General features: G+C 37.3%; 2 protein-coding genes and 1 pseudogene across 5 annotated transcripts in view; 1 reads left to right on the top strand and 2 right to left on the bottom strand.

The window, feature by feature from the left end:
• LOC102257980 (probable ATP-dependent RNA helicase DDX60) overlaps positions 1–8,453 on the bottom strand; it is a 98,671-nt gene extending 90,218 nt beyond the window's left edge. The window contains exons 1-6 of one of the 4 annotated variants that reach the window (XM_014535223.1): positions 8,403–8,453; positions 6,155–6,264; positions 5,934–6,003; positions 5,139–5,328; positions 3,691–4,032; positions 1,224–1,340 (exon numbers count right to left, since the gene is read on the bottom strand). In XM_014535223.1, coding sequence (XP_014390709.1) covers positions 1,224–1,340; positions 3,691–4,032; positions 5,139–5,328; positions 5,934–6,003; positions 6,155–6,158 — 723 coding nt within the window. In that variant the 5' untranslated portion in view covers positions 6,159–6,264; positions 8,403–8,453. Of the gene's footprint in view, positions 1–1,223; positions 1,341–3,690; positions 4,033–5,138; positions 5,329–5,933; positions 6,004–6,154; positions 6,266–8,402 lie in introns of those variants that run through there. The other 3 variants (XM_014535221.1, XM_014535220.1, XM_014535222.1) reach the window with 3 other exon arrangements.
• LOC106725161 (probable ATP-dependent RNA helicase DDX60) lies at positions 6,219–18,050 on the bottom strand. Its single transcript, XM_014535228.1, has 6 exons — positions 17,986–18,050; positions 10,872–10,981; positions 10,651–10,720; positions 9,856–10,045; positions 7,849–7,856; positions 6,219–6,264 (listed from the first exon to the last, which is right to left on the bottom strand). Exons 2-6 carry the CDS (start codon positions 10,873–10,875, stop codon positions 6,219–6,221), a joined length of 318 nt encoding a protein of 105 aa, XP_014390714.1. The 5' UTR covers positions 10,876–10,981; positions 17,986–18,050.
• The window catches only part of LOC102258284, an 86,681-nt pseudogene continuing 80,647 nt past the window's right edge, over positions 12,815–18,848 (top strand).

Raw genomic sequence — 18,848 nt, forward strand, 5'->3', positions numbered from 1 at the left:
ACACACACACACACACACACACACACACACACACACACACACACCGAGCTCCACCCGACCAGTCTGTGTCCCTAGAGCGAGGAGCTGCTGCCCGGTGGAGGGGGCCTTCCCAGGCCTCCCCTGAGCTGGTCCTTGTCCCGCTGGGAGGGGCCTCGAGCCTGGCGGCCCCTCCTGGGCCAACACTGTGACTTAGAGATGACGTTCCTGCTGGGGCCACCAGCATCCCTGCTCTGGCTGTGTCCGCCAGTCCCAGGATTGTCCGGGGCCCTACCCTCAGCTGGCCCGGCCCTGCCCACCCACCCGGCCACCTGGGACGTGGCTGTGTCCCTTCGCGACACCCTGGGAGGGAGTGGGCCAGTGTGGTGTGGTTGGAGTCCATTGCCTGCTTGCCTGGACAGCCAGCCTCCAGGCCTGACCACCAACCAGAATTCTCCGTGCATTGATTTTACCTGACGTCTGAGGAGTGGGGCTCATCGTGCCCAAGAGTATCTGAGGACACCACACAGCAAACCCTCTCCAGTCCTGGTGGAAGGGGTGGGTGTCCTTGTTCGAGAATGACCCGGGGCGGCGGGTGTTGGACTGAGGCCCAGAAGAGCGTGCAGGGACGGCAGAGATGGCTGCGAAGCCAGAAACGCCTTAAACTGCAACATCCTGTCTCATCCCAACCAGCCCGTCTTCTCCTGCACCTCGTACTGGGGGGTAGCAGCCCCAACTCCCACAGCCCGAGCTGGGCTGTGGGGCCCACGGGCTGAAGGGAGCCCCCATATGTCCCATTACTAACACCTCCAGTCTGTGTCTGTCAATCACCATGAAATAAAAGTCTGAACGCGTACGTTAAAACAAACAAACAAACAAAAAACATAGCTCTGAGGAGAAAACAAAGCTAAAAGGAAGAAAGAAGCATCCTATAGCAACTAAGTAGTGAAGGGGAAAAGAGGACAGAGCCAAATACTAGGTCACTGGAAGATAAAAGAAAACCACAAAATCCTAGGACTCACAACCCCTCATCCACCACCAAAATAAGTAAAAACAAAATCCCCCCTAATATTGCCTTGACTCTGCTAGATTGACAGAAAGGGACATGATTAAATTGAGTTAGATTAAATTATTAAATTAGGAATCTTGGAAACATTAGGGGAAGCTGTTTACGAGGTATTTGAGAACCTTTTTTTATAACTAAACAATTCATTCAAGTAAAATATTTTTAAAATAAGTTTCAATACCTCTTCAATCATATTGTTCCATCTTAAATTTCCAAAAATAGGTTCAAATGCCAAAACCCTACATCCTTCTAATTGTTTAATCAGGGCTTTATAAGCATTCTCAATCTTCTTTTCATTCTGTAAAAGGAAGACAAATCACATAAATTGTTAAAAATATCTAATTACTTTCTAATACAGAAAAATCAGATATTGAAGACATAATTATTATATTTCTAAGCAAAAAAAAAAAAGTTTTACACTAATTATTGATCATCAACACTGCTTTTAAACCCTTCCAGCCAGCATTATTTTGTCTTTTTCAAATGAATTTTTGTCTGGGAATTTAGAGCATTTAATTTTTTAAACAATTTTATGAAAGTGTAGTTATCATAACATAAAGTTCACACTCACTTTAAGGGTACAATCTATGGTTTTAGGTAAATGTAGAGAGTGTCTGGGAGAGCACCTGAGCAAAGATCATCAGCTGAGTCCAGCGGCTCGGCTCGGCAAAGCCATGTTCTGGACACATACCTTGCCAAAAGGCAGGAATGTTGTCAGCCCTGACCTATAGCTCAGGTGCCAGAGGGTGGGTGCCATTATCTAAGTTCAGCCAGGCACCAGGGGCAGATGCAATTATCCGGGCTCAGTGAGGCCTGACAATTACGAGAAGCCACAAGAATGAAGAATTACAGCTTGATCTTCGGTAAGCATGATTTCACATAATTTCCTTTGTCTTAAACTCTAGTAAAACTTCCTGATATCATGCTGTATATAATAAATGCGCTGCACTAGCTCTGGGTCACTGTCTCTCCATCCGAGAACAGTGTCCCACCTGGTCCCAGCTTTACCTACTGTCTCTGTGTCTGTTTCTCTTTCTCAATCCCCAGTCGCTCCTACTCAGGACTAGTTCACTCTCTAGCTGTGCTGGATGCAGCTGGAGAACCGCCATAGGTAAATGTACAGAGTTGTGCAACCATAACCATAATTTTACAACATTTCCAAAATCTCAAAAAGAAACACTGTGTCCATTCTATTTTATTATGAAAAATTTCAAACATACACATAAGTAGAGAATAGCATAACCTCCTCCCAAGTACCTATCATTCAGCAAAGGCCCTTAGCAACATACATTGCACTTTTATTTGCATATCACACAGTCTTCAAATTGATAAATAATCTCTTTAAGGTGATTAGAAAATAAATTATTTTATCAAAAATAAAATCCTCCATTAAGCCCTGGTCTGTGTGGCTCAGTTGGTTGAGCATAGCCTCATGCATCAAAAAGTCACTGGTTCGATTCCTGGTCAGGGCACATGCCTGGGATTGTGGGCTCGATCCCCAGTAGGGTGTGTGCAGGGGGTAGCCAATTGATGTTTCTCTCTCACATTGGTGTTTCTCTCTCTCTACCTCACCCTTCCACTCTTTCTAAAATTAATAAAAAGATATTTTTAAAATTCCTCTTAAAGAGAGATTGGGAAGAATATTCATAGGGCACTCTTCAAACTCAGATTCAAATTGCTCTAACAGAATAAAATGAGATAAATTGATTCTAGGTCCTCCTCCCAATATAAAAATGAATCCCAGGACTGTTCAGCTAACAGTAAACAACTAGAGTTTGATGACTGGAGTTCTAACTAAAGCAAAATAAACAATCTTATCAGATTTTATGATAACCAGCTGGAGGTCTCCAAAACCATGAGGGAGTGTGTGACACTATCCTCAAAGAGTAAAAAATGTTAGCTGACTCAAAAATCATACAGAATTATCTTCATTTTAAAAATTCACTCTACATAGTGAAAATTAAACAGAAATTAGATTTCTTTATAAAATCAGTATGTGTTTTTGACCCAAGAGTTCAATATAGTAATTGTCAAATACACCAATACAACAAAATAATAAGATCATGGAATCAAAATCCTAAGTGCTTATTAATCTTGTTAATGATTTAATGTTAAGAAATAAACTTAGTTCAATTATTTTCCTTCTTCATCAACCTTCTCCATGGTTGTCTCATTAAAAGCTGCTGTTTTTAATATCATTTTATCAGTATGTCTCAGCAACAGAGGCATATATTTTACCTCCTGTTTAATGCATTTCTGACCTTCATACCACACAGTAATTAAACAAATAAAGGCTGGAGTCAGACTGCCTCTTTTCAAATCCATACTCCGTTATTAATTTGGTATTGATGATGAGCAGATTGCTTATTCAGGTATCTACTTCCTTATCTACAAAATAGATGATACTAACACCTACCTTGCAGGGTTGTTGTGAGGGTTAAATAAAATGACTCATGGGATGAACCAAGCACTATTGTTATGACAGGAAATGCTCAATAAGTGACTGTACTTTTGTCATTATTATTATTAATGCTCAATACCTCTCTGTTAAATCTATGATAATTTCCATAGAAGAGGTAAAAAAGGAACTGAGTCAAATAATTTAGAAAATTATTTAAAACTATAATAGAAATTTTGATACAAATTACCTGCTTGAAAAACGTTTGTTGTCTGGGCCTGCTTAGCATAAAGTACGCATAAAGTCGAAGAACGTCAGATGCTTGTCCTGAGGAAAGCACAGCATTGACCTTCATTGACCAAGACTGAATGATTAAAAAGTTGAAAAGATGTGTTTGTAGATCGTTCAAGCCTTCATCTGCAACTATCAGGAAATATGGGTAACTCTCTTCCAAAAAACTTTTCCATTCTTGTGATAAGCATCCAGAAAATTGTGTTCGAACATCAATGGTGTTATTATGCTGAAGATGAAGAATTAAAGCAGTTCTCAAAGAAAGAAGTTCAGGGAAGTTGAAATATGCATACTCAGCATCCTGTGTGGGAGGGGTAAAGTACATTATTTTAAAATTATCATTTAGTAGTTTACCAGTTTAGTTAACACATATCACTAAAGTTATTAAAGGAATAGGTTCCAACACACTTCTGCTCTGTTTAAGAGACCTTTAAACCTTGATTGCCATCTCACAAATACACGCCATAAACCACAATTTGGATGTAAATATGTGTATCCCTTTTAAGCAGGCACACAATACTCGGGATTTATCACACTTTCCCTTCCCATTCTAATTCTTTTCCTCTCCAATCTCATTTCAAAATGAAAAAAGAAAAAAAAAGGACATAAAAATATTTCAAAGCAAATGGTGGATATAAATTATCCAGGAAAAGGAAGCTGTGGTGGATCATTTGATTTGAGAAGACTGTCCCCAGGTCATTGAGACCCTCCTGAAACTGCATAGGTTTTTCTCAATAGACCAAAATTAGTGCAATAAACTGACTGTAAGCGTTAGGCTAGAAACCTGGATCTTTATTCAAAACACTGCATGCAAGCAGTCATCAATATTAAAAAAAAAATCTAACAATAGTGTGGACTGCAAAATGATATTGAACAGACATACACCAAACTCCTTCAGGGATAAGATGAGGAAGGGGTGGTAGTGGTTATACATATCTGTATTTGAATTGTTAAAATTTTATGATTAATTGTATTCATTATAAAAAAGCAGACCAAATATATTCCCTTGGAGGTAGGTACTATAGAGCAAATAATAAAAAAAGCAGTGTTAGTGAGTTTTGACATTCTTTTGGGATCAAATACATTGACTGCTGAGTTTTGAAGACAGAAGTTACAAGTCTAGAATCCAGAGATCCATTATTAGACCACCGTTGAGGACCTTTCTCATCCTCTTTCATGATCCTGCATGTTCTTACAACAAAGTTCCATTATTGTGAATAATAAACAATTTTTTTGTAACTTCTGAATACTGTGATTATGGGTAATTGTTTTCTGTTCTTCCTTTTAGCTTTTCTAAATATTTATAGATACATTTCAATTTGTAATAAGAAAATACTTTTATAATAGAAATTTTAGTTTTAATTTAGTTCTCAAATCATAGAAAAGGATTCAACTGTCACATGGTACCTTGAAGAAAACTATGGCAAATTGTCCTCCTTTACTAATAATATCCACAAGGTAGCGTTCAACCAAATAGAAGAAATGGAGCTCCTGCCCCTGCTTTAATGATTCCTCACATATGAACATGACAAGCAATGAATCTCCATCAATGAGAAAAAATTCAGATTCAACAAAATCGTTGAATATACTGGAATAGCTAAAATAAAAAGAGTTAAAACAAAAGTTAGATATAAATTCAATAAGGTCCCAAAAAAGGCAGCAGCCTGCTATTAGCTCATTATCACTATCATCAATAGCTGAATTTACTGAGTAACCATTCATGTCAGGCTCAATGCTAAAACATTTCAAATACACCCATATACATGACTACCTTTCATAAAAAGAAGGCAGGATCAGTCCATTCTATAGAGAAGGGAACTTAGGCACAAAATGATAGGGAAGATTATCTAAAGCCATACAGCAAAATCTGGATTGGACTCGGGAATTTAACACCCATGTTTTGAATATGGACCTGTATCATATTTTCTTCCTGTTTAATCAATTTCATTCCTTTATAAAACAATGGGTTCATTGACAGCTGTAGACAAAGAATGCAAGAAAAAAATGTTCCCATTCACCATCAACCAGCTCTAAAAGTTGTGTTAAATAATCTATGTACAACTATATACATATTTAATGTACTGTAATATATACTAAGATAGATGATGAGATAGATAAATAGAGATCACTTTAAGGTCAAATAGATATATAGAAATAGGACATAGAATTTTATATCTCTTTTATTACCACAATATTACTCACTCAGCTTTTGGCATTTCACTCAAAATTAACTCTGAAATTTCCTCTAAAAACATCCTATATTTTTCTAAACCTAAAAAAAAGAAAAAGAAAATGGGTTATTTTCAGTCAGTCTTTTTTTCCAAAGAAAACAGAGATAAAACTTTTAAAATCTAATAAAACTGTACAACATACAGTTTTAGAAATTATTTCAGAAATTATGAATATTTTAAATTGAAAATTACCCATCCTTGCTGCTACCTGCGCCTCCAACCTGAACTGGAAAATATTAAATATAGCAAAAATCCTTTACTTGGGTACCTCTAAGTGGCAGTTATTAATGAAAATGGCAGACCTACAAAAAAGAGAAGAAAAGTTAGAAATGTATTTATTCCATTAACAAATAGTATTGAATGACTACTGTGTGCTAAACAAAACATAGGACACTGGAAATACAAGAACAGACCAAAGTCAACATGCTGTCAGTTCTCATGAAGCTTAAAATCTCTCAGGAAAGACAAATATTAATCAGAGAATCATATAAAGAGTGGAAAATTAAAAATGTGACAAAATCAAAGAGGTTGGAGGAAGCTACCCCAAAGAAGTAATGCTTAGTCTGATCTCTGAGGGACCAAAAGAGATGCAAGGACTGTAGCATTCCAGGCAAAGAAAATACCTGAATACCATGTGCAAAAGCCCTGTGGCATGAAAAAGTGTGGATGGAACTAGATACTGAAAAGGAGCCAGCCAGAATGGAGTGGAGAAAGTGAGGGAAGAGCTAGCAGTGCTAGGGAGGACTACAGAAATATAAGGACACTCAAAGTCTTTGAGGGCATGTTTCTGATCCTAAAATGCACTGATAGATTTTAAGCAGATAGTATTATAACTGGTTTTGCCTATTGAAAGATTACACTGGCTACAGAATAGAGACTAGACAGGATAAAAGCAAAGATCCAGTTAGTAGAGAGAAAACCATTGTTAGAAAAATCATGACAGTAGTTTGATCTAATAGAGCTTGATGGTTGTTTGAAGCACATACTGATAGTAAATATTTAGCAGGTGAGTTTGACAAGATCTGATAAGGAATCAGGTATGAACAGAGAAGAGGGGATAGTGAACGTTGGCAAGAATAACTCCCTAGGATTCTACCTAATGCAACAGGATGAATAAGTAGGCCATTCCCTAGGCAATAAACCCTGGAAATAGGTCACATTTCAGGGAAATATCATTTGTGGTCAATGAGAGTTTGACTTGCTTTTGAGCCTTACCACAGAAATGTCATGTAAGAAAATATACAGTACAAGAACTCAAATACAAGGTCTGGGCTAGACCTGAGTATGGGAGTAATTTGAGTACTACGATAAGTAAAGTCAGTGTTGAACATAAAGATACAGCATCATTCACGAAAAGAAAATGACTGAAAATCCAGTCTTGCAGACCACTAATATTTAATAAATGTTGAGAGAGGAGAAACATCTGCAAAGGTAACTAAGAAAAACACTACAACAATGGCAAAAGAAAATGCACTTGAGCATTTTGTCACAGTAAACAAATATTGAGACATTTCTCAAATATGCATATAGTGTGTTAGGGCTGTGAAACTCCGATGACAGATGATTGATAGGTAGGTAGGTAGGTAGGTAGGTAGATAGATATTATATGACATTAAGGAATATATAATGGTGAGATACACATTGATATTAAATATTAAAATAATAATGCAGTGAAGCATGTGGCTGTAAAAATGAGTACATTTGAAGAAAGAAGAAATTACTATGGGCTGGAATATTTAGGAGACAACAGGACAGGGGCAGAAGCATGTTTTCTCACTCATCCAGTTATTCCATCTTTTTTCAAAGACATCTAGAGCATCTACTCATCACCAAGCATTGTACTTGCTGCAATATATCAAAATATGCATAAAATATGGTCCCCTTACGTTACCATCTGGTAAGGGTTTAAAGAGAATTAAATCAAACAGTATAATGTAATGTGTGGTCAAGCAGAAATGGCCTAAGAAGCCATTAGAGAACTGAAAAGGAGTTCTTTAATCAACTAGAGTGATCAGGGTTCTGTGTTCTGAGGTTTCAAGCACACATTGAAAAGATGATGAAAAATTTTAGCATGTTGGAGAAGGTAAGAGATATAGAAGATCACATTCCATGTAGCAAAGTAGCACTGGTTTAATGTACAGAGATGTGAAACATGACAAGTTTGAGTTTCCACAAGTCACTCTACATGGCATAACACAGGGTAACCTGATTGTAGATGAAAATCAGGTATGGATCAGATGATAAGATCTTTTGCCCAAGGAAGAAGTTTAGGCATTTCCCCAAAACTCTCTGCCATCCATTTCATGCAATCCTCAACCTCACTAATTGCACATTTGCCACACTGTCTTTCTTCAGTTCTGCAAGTGATATGTGCTCAAACGGAAAAGAAAAGTCAGTGAGAACCAAGTAGACAAGAGAAACTTAACCCCAAATATCTTACAAAAGGGAAACTTCAGAAAAGATAGCGTCAGATTCTACAAGATGAAATAAGTCCCAGATGTTCAGTGTCCTTAATGTCTCAGGAATTTTTTATGGTACTCCTAGGACAAAATAAATATCTAATAGTTCATTTATTAAGTAGTTAGCTCCAAACAAATTAGTAAGTCCTAACAACCTCCTTTGAAAATATATAATACACATAAATTGAGAGAAATAATAGTTTTTTACAATTAAATAACAATTACTAATGAAATGTGTGTGCCTGTTGGACACTGTACAACTTTTCAACAATGGCCATAATGGCAGAATAAAACTCTCCTTAATTTAACAATTAAGGCCTCCTGCCTACTCTCTTCTCACATATCCTACAGAAAACTTCCTCTATTAAATTTTACCCCAAATTTGTACCTGCCTTAACATTTACATAGAATTTACAATATGCCCAGCTCACTTTTATTTAAGGAAGTGGCATGATAAGAAAAATAAAGCCAGCTACCTCCGTAATAACCTCTGAACGAATATGCATTAAAAAATTATAATTATGCTCAGCTGGCATGGCTCTGTGGTTGAGCATCGACCTATGAACCAGGAGGTCACGGTTCAATTCCGTGGTCAGGGCACATGCCAGGGTTGCAGGCTCGATACCCATGGTGGGGTATGCATGAGGCAACCAATCAATGATTCTCTCTCATAATTTTTTAAAAAATATATGTTTATTTCAGAGAGGAAGGGAGAGGGAGAAAGAGATAGAAACATCAATGATGAGAGGGATTCATTGATTGGCTGTCTTCTGCACTTCCCACATTGGGGATGAAGCCAACAACCAGGGCATGTGCCCTGACCATAGAATCTAACCATGACCTCGTGGTTCACAGGTCAATGCTCAACCACTGAGCCACACGGGCCGGCAGGAAAATAAATTTTTTTTCCCCTAGGGAGAAACTTTTCATGGTTCCTATTTGTAAGAAGTGCCTCGAGGGCGGAAGGGCGTGAGTGTCCCATGAGTACTCATTAATTGCACTCTTTTGTTGCCTTCTCTTGTCTATGTCTGTTATGTTGTTTGTCATTAGAAAGAAGAAAAAAAAGATTTAATAAAGAGAGAAATCCAAATCTCTCCAACACCATGGAATATATTCTTTGGTTACTAATCAGAAGTTTCTAAAAGACAAAATAATCTAAGAGAATCCTAAAATAAACTTTGGTCATTGAGCAGATGCTTTTCTTATTATTTGTCCTACCTGAAACCTGACAAGATATTTCAAAGAATTTATTAACTCTATGATCAGAAATTTGGCAAGCTTAGAAGTCAAGTATGTTTTCTGTTCTTCCTTTTAGCTTTTCTAAATATTTATAGATACATTTCAATTTGTAATAAGAAAATACTTTTATAATAGAAATTTTAGTTTTAATTTAGTTCTCAAATCATAGAAAAGGATTCAACTGTCACATGGTACCTTGAAGAAAACTATGGCAAATTGTCCTCCTTTACTAATAATATCCACAAGGTAGCGTTCAACCAAATAGAAGAAATGGAGCTCCTGCCCCTGCTTTAATGATTCCTCACATATGAACATGACAAGCAATGAATCTCCATCAATGAGAAAAAATTCAGATTCAACAAAATCGTTGAATATACTGGAATAGCTAAAATAAAAAGAGTTAAAACAAAAGTTAGATATAAATTCAATAAGGTCCCAAAAAAGGCAGCAGCCTGCTATTAGCTCATTATCACTATCATCAATAGCTGAATTTACTGAGTAACCATTCATGTCAGGCTCAATGCTAAAACATTTCAAATACACCCATATACATGACTACCTTTCATAAAAAGAAGGCAGGATCAGTCCATTCTATAGAGAAGGGAACTTAGGCACAAAATGATAGGGAAGATTATCTAAAGCCATACAGCAAAATCTGGATTGGACTCGGGAATTTAACACCCATGTTTTGAATATGGACCTGTATCATATTTTCTTCCTGTTTAATCAATTTCATTCCTTTATAAAACAATGGGTTCATTGACAGCTGTAGACAAAGAATGCAAGAAAAAAATGTTCCCATTCACCATCAACCAGCTCTAAAAGTTGTGTTAAATAATCTATGTACAACTATATACATATTTAATGTACTGTAATATATACTAAGATAGATGATGAGATAGATAAATAGAGATCACTTTAAGGTCAAATAGATATATAGAAATAGGACATAGAATTTTATATCTCTTTTATTACCACAATATTACTCACTCAGCTTTTGGCATTTCACTCAAAATTAACTCTGAAATTTCCTCTAAAAACATCCTATATTTTTCTAAACCTAAAAAAAAGAAAAAGAAAATGGGTTATTTTCAGTCAGTCTTTTTTTCCAAAGAAAACAGAAATAAAACTTTTAAAATCTAATAAAACTGTACAACATACAGTTTTAGAAATTATTTCAGAAATTATGAATATTTTAAATTGAAAATTACCCATCCTTGCTGCTACCTGCGCCTCCAACCTGAACTGGAAAATATTAAATATAGCAAAAATCCTTTACTTGGGTACCTCTAAGTGGCAGTTATTAATGAAAATGGCAGACCTACAAAAAAGAGAAGAAAAGTTAGAAATGTATTTATTCCATTAACAAATAGTATTGAATGACTACTGTGTGCTAAACAAAACATAGGACACTGGAAATACAAGAACAGACCAAAGTCAACATGCTGTCAGTTCTCATGAAGCTTAAAATCTCTCAGGAAAGACAAATATTAATCAGAGAATCATATAAAGAGTGGAAAATTAAAAATGTGACAAAATCAAAGAGGTTGGAGGAAGCTACCCCAAAGAAGTAATGCTTAGTCTGATCTCTGAGGGACCAAAAGAGATGCAAGGACTGTAGCATTCCAGGCAAAGAAAATACCTGAATACCATGTGCAAAAGCCCTGTGGCATGAAAAAATGTGGATGGAACTAGATACTGAAAAGAAGCCAGCCAGAATGGAGTGGAGAAAGTGAGGGAAGAGCTAGCAGTGCTAGGGAGGACTACAGAAATATAAGGACACTCAAAGTCTTTGAGGGCATGTTTCTGATCCTAAAATGCACTGATAGATTTTAAGCAGATAGTATTATAACTGGTTTTGCCTATTGAAAGATTACACTGGCTACAGAATAGAGACTAGACAGGATAAAAGCAAAGATCCAGTTAGTAGAGAGAAAACCATTGTTAGAAAAATCATGACAGTAGTTTGATCTAATAGAGCTTGATGGTTGTTTGAAGCACATACTGATAGTAAATATTTAGCAGGTGAGTTTGACAAGATCTGATAAGGAATCAGGTATGAACAGAGAAGAGGGGATAGTGAACGTTGGCAAGAATAACTCCCTAGGATTCTACCTAATGCAACAGGATGAATAAGTAGGCCATTCCCTAGGCAATAAACCCTGGAAATAGGTCACACATTTCAGGGAAATATCATTTGTGGTCAATGAGAGTTTGACTTGCTTTTGAGCCTTACCACAGAAATGTCATGTAAGAAAATATACAGTACAAGAACTCAAATACAAGGTCTGGGCTAGACCTGAGTATGTGAATAATTTGAGTACTACGATAAGTAAAGTCAGTGTTGAACATAAAGATACAGCATCATTCACGAAAAGAAAATGACTGAAAATCCAGTCTTGCAGACCACTAATATTTAATAAATGTTGAGAGAGGAGAAACATCTGCAAAGGTAACTAAGAAAAACACTACAACAATGGCAAAAGAAAATGCACTTGAGCATTTTGTCACAGTAAACAAATATTGAGACATTTCTCAAATATGCATATAGTGTGTTAGGGCTGTAAAACTCCGATGACAGATGATTGATAGGTAGGTAGGTAGGTAGGTAGGTAGATAGATATTATATTATGACAAGGAATATATAATGGTGAGATACACATTGATATTAAATATTAAAATAATAATGCAGTGAAGCATGTGGCTGTAAAAATGAGTACATTTGAAGAAAGAAGAAATTACTATGGGCTGGAATATTTAGGAGACAACAGGACAGGGGCAGAAGCATGTTTTCTCACTCATCCAGTTATTCCATCTTTTTTCAAAGACATCTAGAGCATCTACTCATCACCAAGCATTGTACTTGCTGCAATATATCAAAATATGCATAAAATATGGTCCCCTTACGTTACCATCTGGTAAGGGTTTAAAGAGAATTAAATCAAACAGTATAATGTAATGTGTGGTCAAGCAGAAATGGCCTAAGAAGCCATTAGAGAACTGAAAAGGAGTTCTTTAATCAACTAGAGTGATCAGGGTTCTGTGTTCTGAGGTTTCAAGCACACATTGAAAAGATGATGAAAAATTTTAGCATGTTGGAGAAGGTAAGAGATATAGAAGATCACATTCCATGTAGCAAAGTAGCACTGGTTTAATGTACAGAGATGTGAAACATGACAAGTTTGAGTTTCCACAAGTCACTCTACATGGCATAACACAGGGTAACCTGATTGTAGATGAAAATCAGGTATGGATCAGATGATAAGATCTTTTGCCCAAGGAAGAAGTTTAGGCATTTCCCCAAAACTCTCTGCCATCCATTTCATGCAATCCTCAACCTCACTAATTGCACATTTGCCACACTGTCTTTCTTCAGTTCTGCAAGTGATATGTGCTCAAACGGAAAAGAAAAGTCAGTGAGAACCAAGTAGACAAGAGAAACTTAACCCCAAATATCTTACAAAAGGAAACTTCAGAAAAGATAGCGTCAGATCCTACAAGATGAAATAAGTCCCAGATGTTCAGTGTCCTTAATGTCTCAGGAATTTTTTATGGTACTCCTAGGACAAAATAAATATCTAATAGTTCATTTATTAAGTAGTTAGCTCCAAACAAATTAGTAAGTCCTAACAACCTCCTTTGAAAATATATAATACACATAAATTGAGAGAAATAATAGTTTTTTACAATTAAATAACAATTACTAATGAAATGTGTGTGCCTGTTGGACACTGTACAACTTTTCAACAATGGCCATAATGGCAGAATAAAACTCTCCTTAATTTAACAATTAAGGCCTCCTGCCTACTCTCTTCTCACATATCCTACAGAAAACTTCCTCTATTAAATTTTACCCCAAATTTGTACCTGCCTTAACATTTACATAGAATTTACAATATGCCCAGCTCACTTTTATTTAAGGAAGTGGCATGATAAGAAAAATAAAGCCAGCTACCTCCGTAATAACCTCTGAACGAATATGCATTAAAAAATTATAATTATGCTCAGCTGGCATGGCTCTGTGGTTGAGCATCGACCTATGAACCAGGAGGTCACGGTTCAATTCCGTGGTCAGGACACATGCCAGGGTTGTAGGCTCAATACCCAGTGTGGGTTATGCATGAGGCAGCCAATCAATGATTCTCTCTCATAATTTTTTTAAAAATATATGTTTATTTCAGAGAGGAAGGGAGAGGGAGAAAGAGATAGAAACATCAATGATGAGAGGGATTCATTGATTGGCTGTCTTCTGCACTTCCCACATTGGGGATGAAGCCAACAACCAGGGCATGTGCCCTGACCATAGAATCTAACCATGACCTCGTGGTTCACAGGTCAATGCTCAACCACTGAGCCACACGGGCCGGCAGGAAAATAAATTTTTTTTCCCCTAGGGAGAAACTTTTCATGGTTCCTATTTGTAAGAAGTGCCTCGAGGGCGGAAGGGCGTGAGTGTCCCATGAGTACTCATTAATTGCACTCTTTTGTTGCCTTCTCTTGTCTATGTCCGTTATGTTGTTTGTCATTAGAAAGAAAAAAAAAGATTTAATAAGGAGAGAAATTCAAATCTCTCCAACACCATGGAATATGTTCTTTGGTTACTAATCAGAAGTTTCTAAAAGACAAAATAATCTAAGAGAATCCTAAAATAAACTTTGGTCATTGAGCAGATGCTTTTCTTATTATTTGTCCTACCTGAAACCTGACAAGATATTTCAAAGAATTTATTAACTCTATGATCAGAAATTTGGCAAGCTTAGAAGTCAAGTAAAATGTTTTAAGCCTTAGTAGTTTTCAAGGTCTTTCTGATATTAGATAACCAGAAATGTAAACACAGGCCACCACTGCCCAAGACTAAATGAACCAAAGGGAAAGAAGCACAAGTGTCTGGAAAGCCCTCCCCTCAGTCTCCTTAAAAAAATGTTTCTCAAGGACGAATGCAAATCTTGCCACCTGAATGAATATATTTAACTTGTTACAACTATAGTAAGTTAATGGATTTTGCCTTATTTTATTTGTCTCATGGCTAAAAAATACTTAATTAAAACTACCAGGGCTCTAGTTGTCTGTCTATACATATATATGTTGTTTACTTCCAGAGAATGAATAAACCTATATATATAAAGAGCCAGGGTCGTAACAACCAAAATGACCGAAGGCTTAACCAAGCGCCAGGCTGCGCTCACAGCAGGCGAGCGGGCTGAACTGCTGACCTCTTGGAGAGAGAGGTGGGGCCGATCAGCAGTGGCAGTGGCTGCTGGCTAGGCCTGGAGAGAGAAGCAGGATGATCAGACCCTGCTTCTCTCTCTGGGCCTCGCCAGCAACCGTACCTCTCTCTCTCTCTCCAGGCCTCACCAGCAGCCTGGGGTGGCTGCTGATCAGCCCTGCCTCTCTGATCAGGCTCAGAGTAGGCCCAGAGACACTGACTGGCATAGAAACTGACCAATCAGAACCAAATCTGGGTGAACTGCATGGAGCCAATGGCTGCCTAGGAGGCGGAGCCTTTGACACTGGCATAGAGAGAGAGAGGCAAGGGCTGATCAGCAGCTGCCACAGAGACTGCGGATCAGATCCTGCTTCTCTCTCTGGGCCTTGCCAGCAGCTTGGGGTGGCTTCTGATCAGCCCCGCCTCTCTCTCTCTCTCCAAGAGGTCAGCAGTTCAGCCTGTCACCATTCCCAGTCCACCCGAGCCTTCTGCATGCGCAGCCTGGTATTCAGTTGTCCCTTCAGTCATTTTGGACATTGCGGACCCTGGCTCTCTATATATACAGATTGTTTGAGCTACATGTGTTACTTGGAGAATAAAAATTAACACAATAGACGATGCAAGACATGATCACATATTTGTTTTGGTGTAAAGGAGAAGGCCCAGTGGGCTATAAGCTATGTGGCAAGAGGAAATTCTCCAGCCATGGAAAAGGTTTATACAAGTTTAGTTAACTTGGAGAGCTGGCTTAAGGGTGCAAGTGTGATGTCCAGTCAAAGGAAGGAGTGGGGAGAGCTGGGAAGACATTTACTGCGGAGGAAGAGAGCTTGAAGTCAATTGCTTTGTTATCAAGAAATCAAAGCAATGATCTGGAAACAGACTTGACAGTTAGTTTCTCCATTAAAATACAATTTCAAATACTGTCTGAGTAATTCTCCAGGGATAGCTGTGCTGGATTCAAGTGGGGGCAGTAAGATCTGTACACAGTCACTGCCTGACTCAATCCACCTGCTGTAGCTTCTGTGGGTGAGAGCCCTTCACTGCTGAAGGCTAGAATTGTGTTGTGCTCCGAGTGCCCAGTGCCCAGGACAGATGAAATGTGTATTTCAGCTGAATGCTTCATCACGTGATGCCAATACCCTGCACCTCAGTTCTGTGGGCCTAAACCACAGGAATTGGGCCTAAACCGGTAGTCGGATATCCCCTGAGGGGTCCCAGATTGGAGAGGGTGCAGGCCGGGCTGAGGAACCCCCCTCCATCACGAATTTCGTGCACCAGGCCTCTAGTTGGTTTATAAAGAGCTCTACTTAATAGGCTTAAATAACTTAAGCTCTTATATAAATAAGAAATAGAAACTGTCCTAGTTATTTCAAAAATTTTCCTCAAAATTAAGCTGGCTAAAATTGAATTTCCTTTAATAAGGGTTAGTTTTGAAAATTAGGCTTTTTAATTACAATGGTGTGTTTATGTAAAGCTAAAACTTTATTTCTCTGCTAAACACACCACCCACACACACACAAAAAAACATTCCTGTACTATGGATATGTTCTTTAAAAAGATTATAAAGAAAACAAAGACTTTATGTTTTATATAAATAATGTTCTATATTTTTTATAATCAGGTCTTTTATTGTTTAACTAAACCAAGTATTCTTAATATTAAAAGAGCTAAATTTTGCTCACAACTATGCAGCCTTCTGTATTTGTCTTTGAAATGTTTTATTGTCACTTTGAATAATGAATAATTAAGTATTATTTCATTATGTGTTGTTCCACAATGACATGTGATTTTATTGACCAAATGTTTTAAAACTTTTGATGTTTTTGACAACTTCCCAAGATCAAATGTTCTAAATAATGACTTTGGGATGTTCCAAAGGCTCCTGAAACATTTTAAAGAAAATTTATCTCTCCTCATAAAAAGGGAAAAATAAGCTAATTAGGTTTATTTGGTATGTTAAACACACAGGAAGCATAGTCAAGTAACTAATGCCAATTAACTTAGAGTATTTCTGTCTCTGGATGTTATAAATTTTATCATGCCTTTGAAATGTAAACACCAAGAAACTGAGCAAATCATTGCTCACAGAGACAGAAGGGAAAAAAAAAATATAGTGTGTTAGGGCTGTGAAACTCCGATGACAGATGATTGATAGGTAGGTAGGTAGGTAGGTAGGTAGATAGAAATAGTGTGTTAGGGCTGTAAAACTCCAATAACAGATGATAGGTAGGTAGGTAGGTAAGTAGGTAGGTAGGTAGATAGATAGATAGATAGATAGATATTATATGACATTAAGGAATATATAATGGTGAGATACACATTGATATTAAATATTAAAATAATAATGCAGTGAAGCATGTGGCTGTAAAAATGAGTACATCTGAAGAAAGAAGAAATTACTATGGGCTGGAATATTTAGGAGACAACAGGACAGGGGCAGAAGCATGTTTTCTCACTCATCCAGTTATTCCATCTTTTTTCAAAGACATCTAGAGCATCTACTCATCACCAAGCATTGTACTTGCTGCAATATATCAAAATATGCATAAAATATGGTCCCCTTACGTTACCATCTGGTAAGGGTTTAAAGAGAATTAAATCAAACAGTATAATGTAATGTGTGGTCAAGCAGAAATGGCCTAAGAAGCCATTAGAGAACTGAAAAGGAGTTCTTTAATCAACTAGAGTGATCAGGGTTCTGTGTTCTGAGATTTCAAGCACACATTGAAAAGATGATGAAAAATTTTAGCATGTTGGAGAAGGTAAGAGATATAGAAGATCACATTCCATGTAGCAAAGTAGCACTGGTTTAATGTACAGAGATGTGAAACATGACAAGTTTGAGTTTCCACAAGTCACTCTACATGGCATAACACAGGGTAACCTGATTGTAGATGAAAATCAGGTATGGATCAGATGATAAGATCTTTTGCCCAAGGAAGAAGTTTAGGCATTTCCCCAAAACTCTCTGCCATCCATTTCATGCAATCCTCAACCTCACTAATTGCACATTTGCCACACTGTCTTTCTTCAGTTCTGCAAGTGATATGTGCTCAAACGGAAAAGAAAAGTCAGTGAGAACCAAGTAGACAAGAGAAACTTAACCCCAAATATCTTACAAAAGGGAAACTTCAGAAAAGATAGCGTCAGATTCTACAAGATGAAATAAGTCCCAGATGTTCAGTGTCCTTAATGTCTCAGGAATTTTTTATGGTACTCCTAGGACAAAATAAATATCTAATAGTTCATTTATTAAGTAGTTAGCTCCAAACAAATTAGTAAGTCCTAACAACCTCCTTTGAAAATATATAATACACATAAATTGAGAGAAATAATAGTTTTTTACAATTAAATAACAATTACTAATGAAATGTGTGTGCCTGTTGGACACTGTACAACTTTTCAACAATGGCCATAATGGCAGAATAAAACTCTCCTTAATTTAACAATTAAGGCCTCCTGCCTACTCTCTTCTCACATATCCTACAGAAAACTTCCTCTATTAAATTTTACCCCAAATTTGTACCTGCCTTAACATTTACATAGAATTTACAATATGCCCAGCTCACTTTTATTTAAGGAAGTGGCATGATAAGAAAAATAAAGCCAGCTACCTCCGTAATAACCTCTGAACGAATATGCATTAAAAAATTATAATTATGCTCAGCTGGCATGGCTCTGTGGTTGAGCATCGACCTATGAACCAGGAGGTCACGGTTCAATTCCGTGGTCAGGGCACATGCCAGGGTTGCAGGCTCGATACCCATGGTGGGGTATGCATGAGGCAACCAATCAATGATTCTCTCTCATAATTTTTTAAAAAATATATGTTTATTTCAGAGAGGAAGGGAGAGGGAGAAAGAGATAGAAACATCAATGATGAGAGGGATTCATTGATTGGCTGTCTTCTGCACTTCCCACATTGGGGATGAAGCCAACAACCAGGGCATGTGCCCTGACCATAGAATCTAACCATGACCTC

Source organism: Myotis brandtii, unplaced genomic scaffold (assembly GCF_000412655.1).
Source record: "Myotis brandtii unplaced genomic scaffold, ASM41265v1 scaffold14, whole genome shotgun sequence".
In the NCBI taxonomy this organism is placed as follows: Eukaryota; Metazoa; Chordata; class Mammalia; order Chiroptera; family Vespertilionidae; genus Myotis; species Myotis brandtii.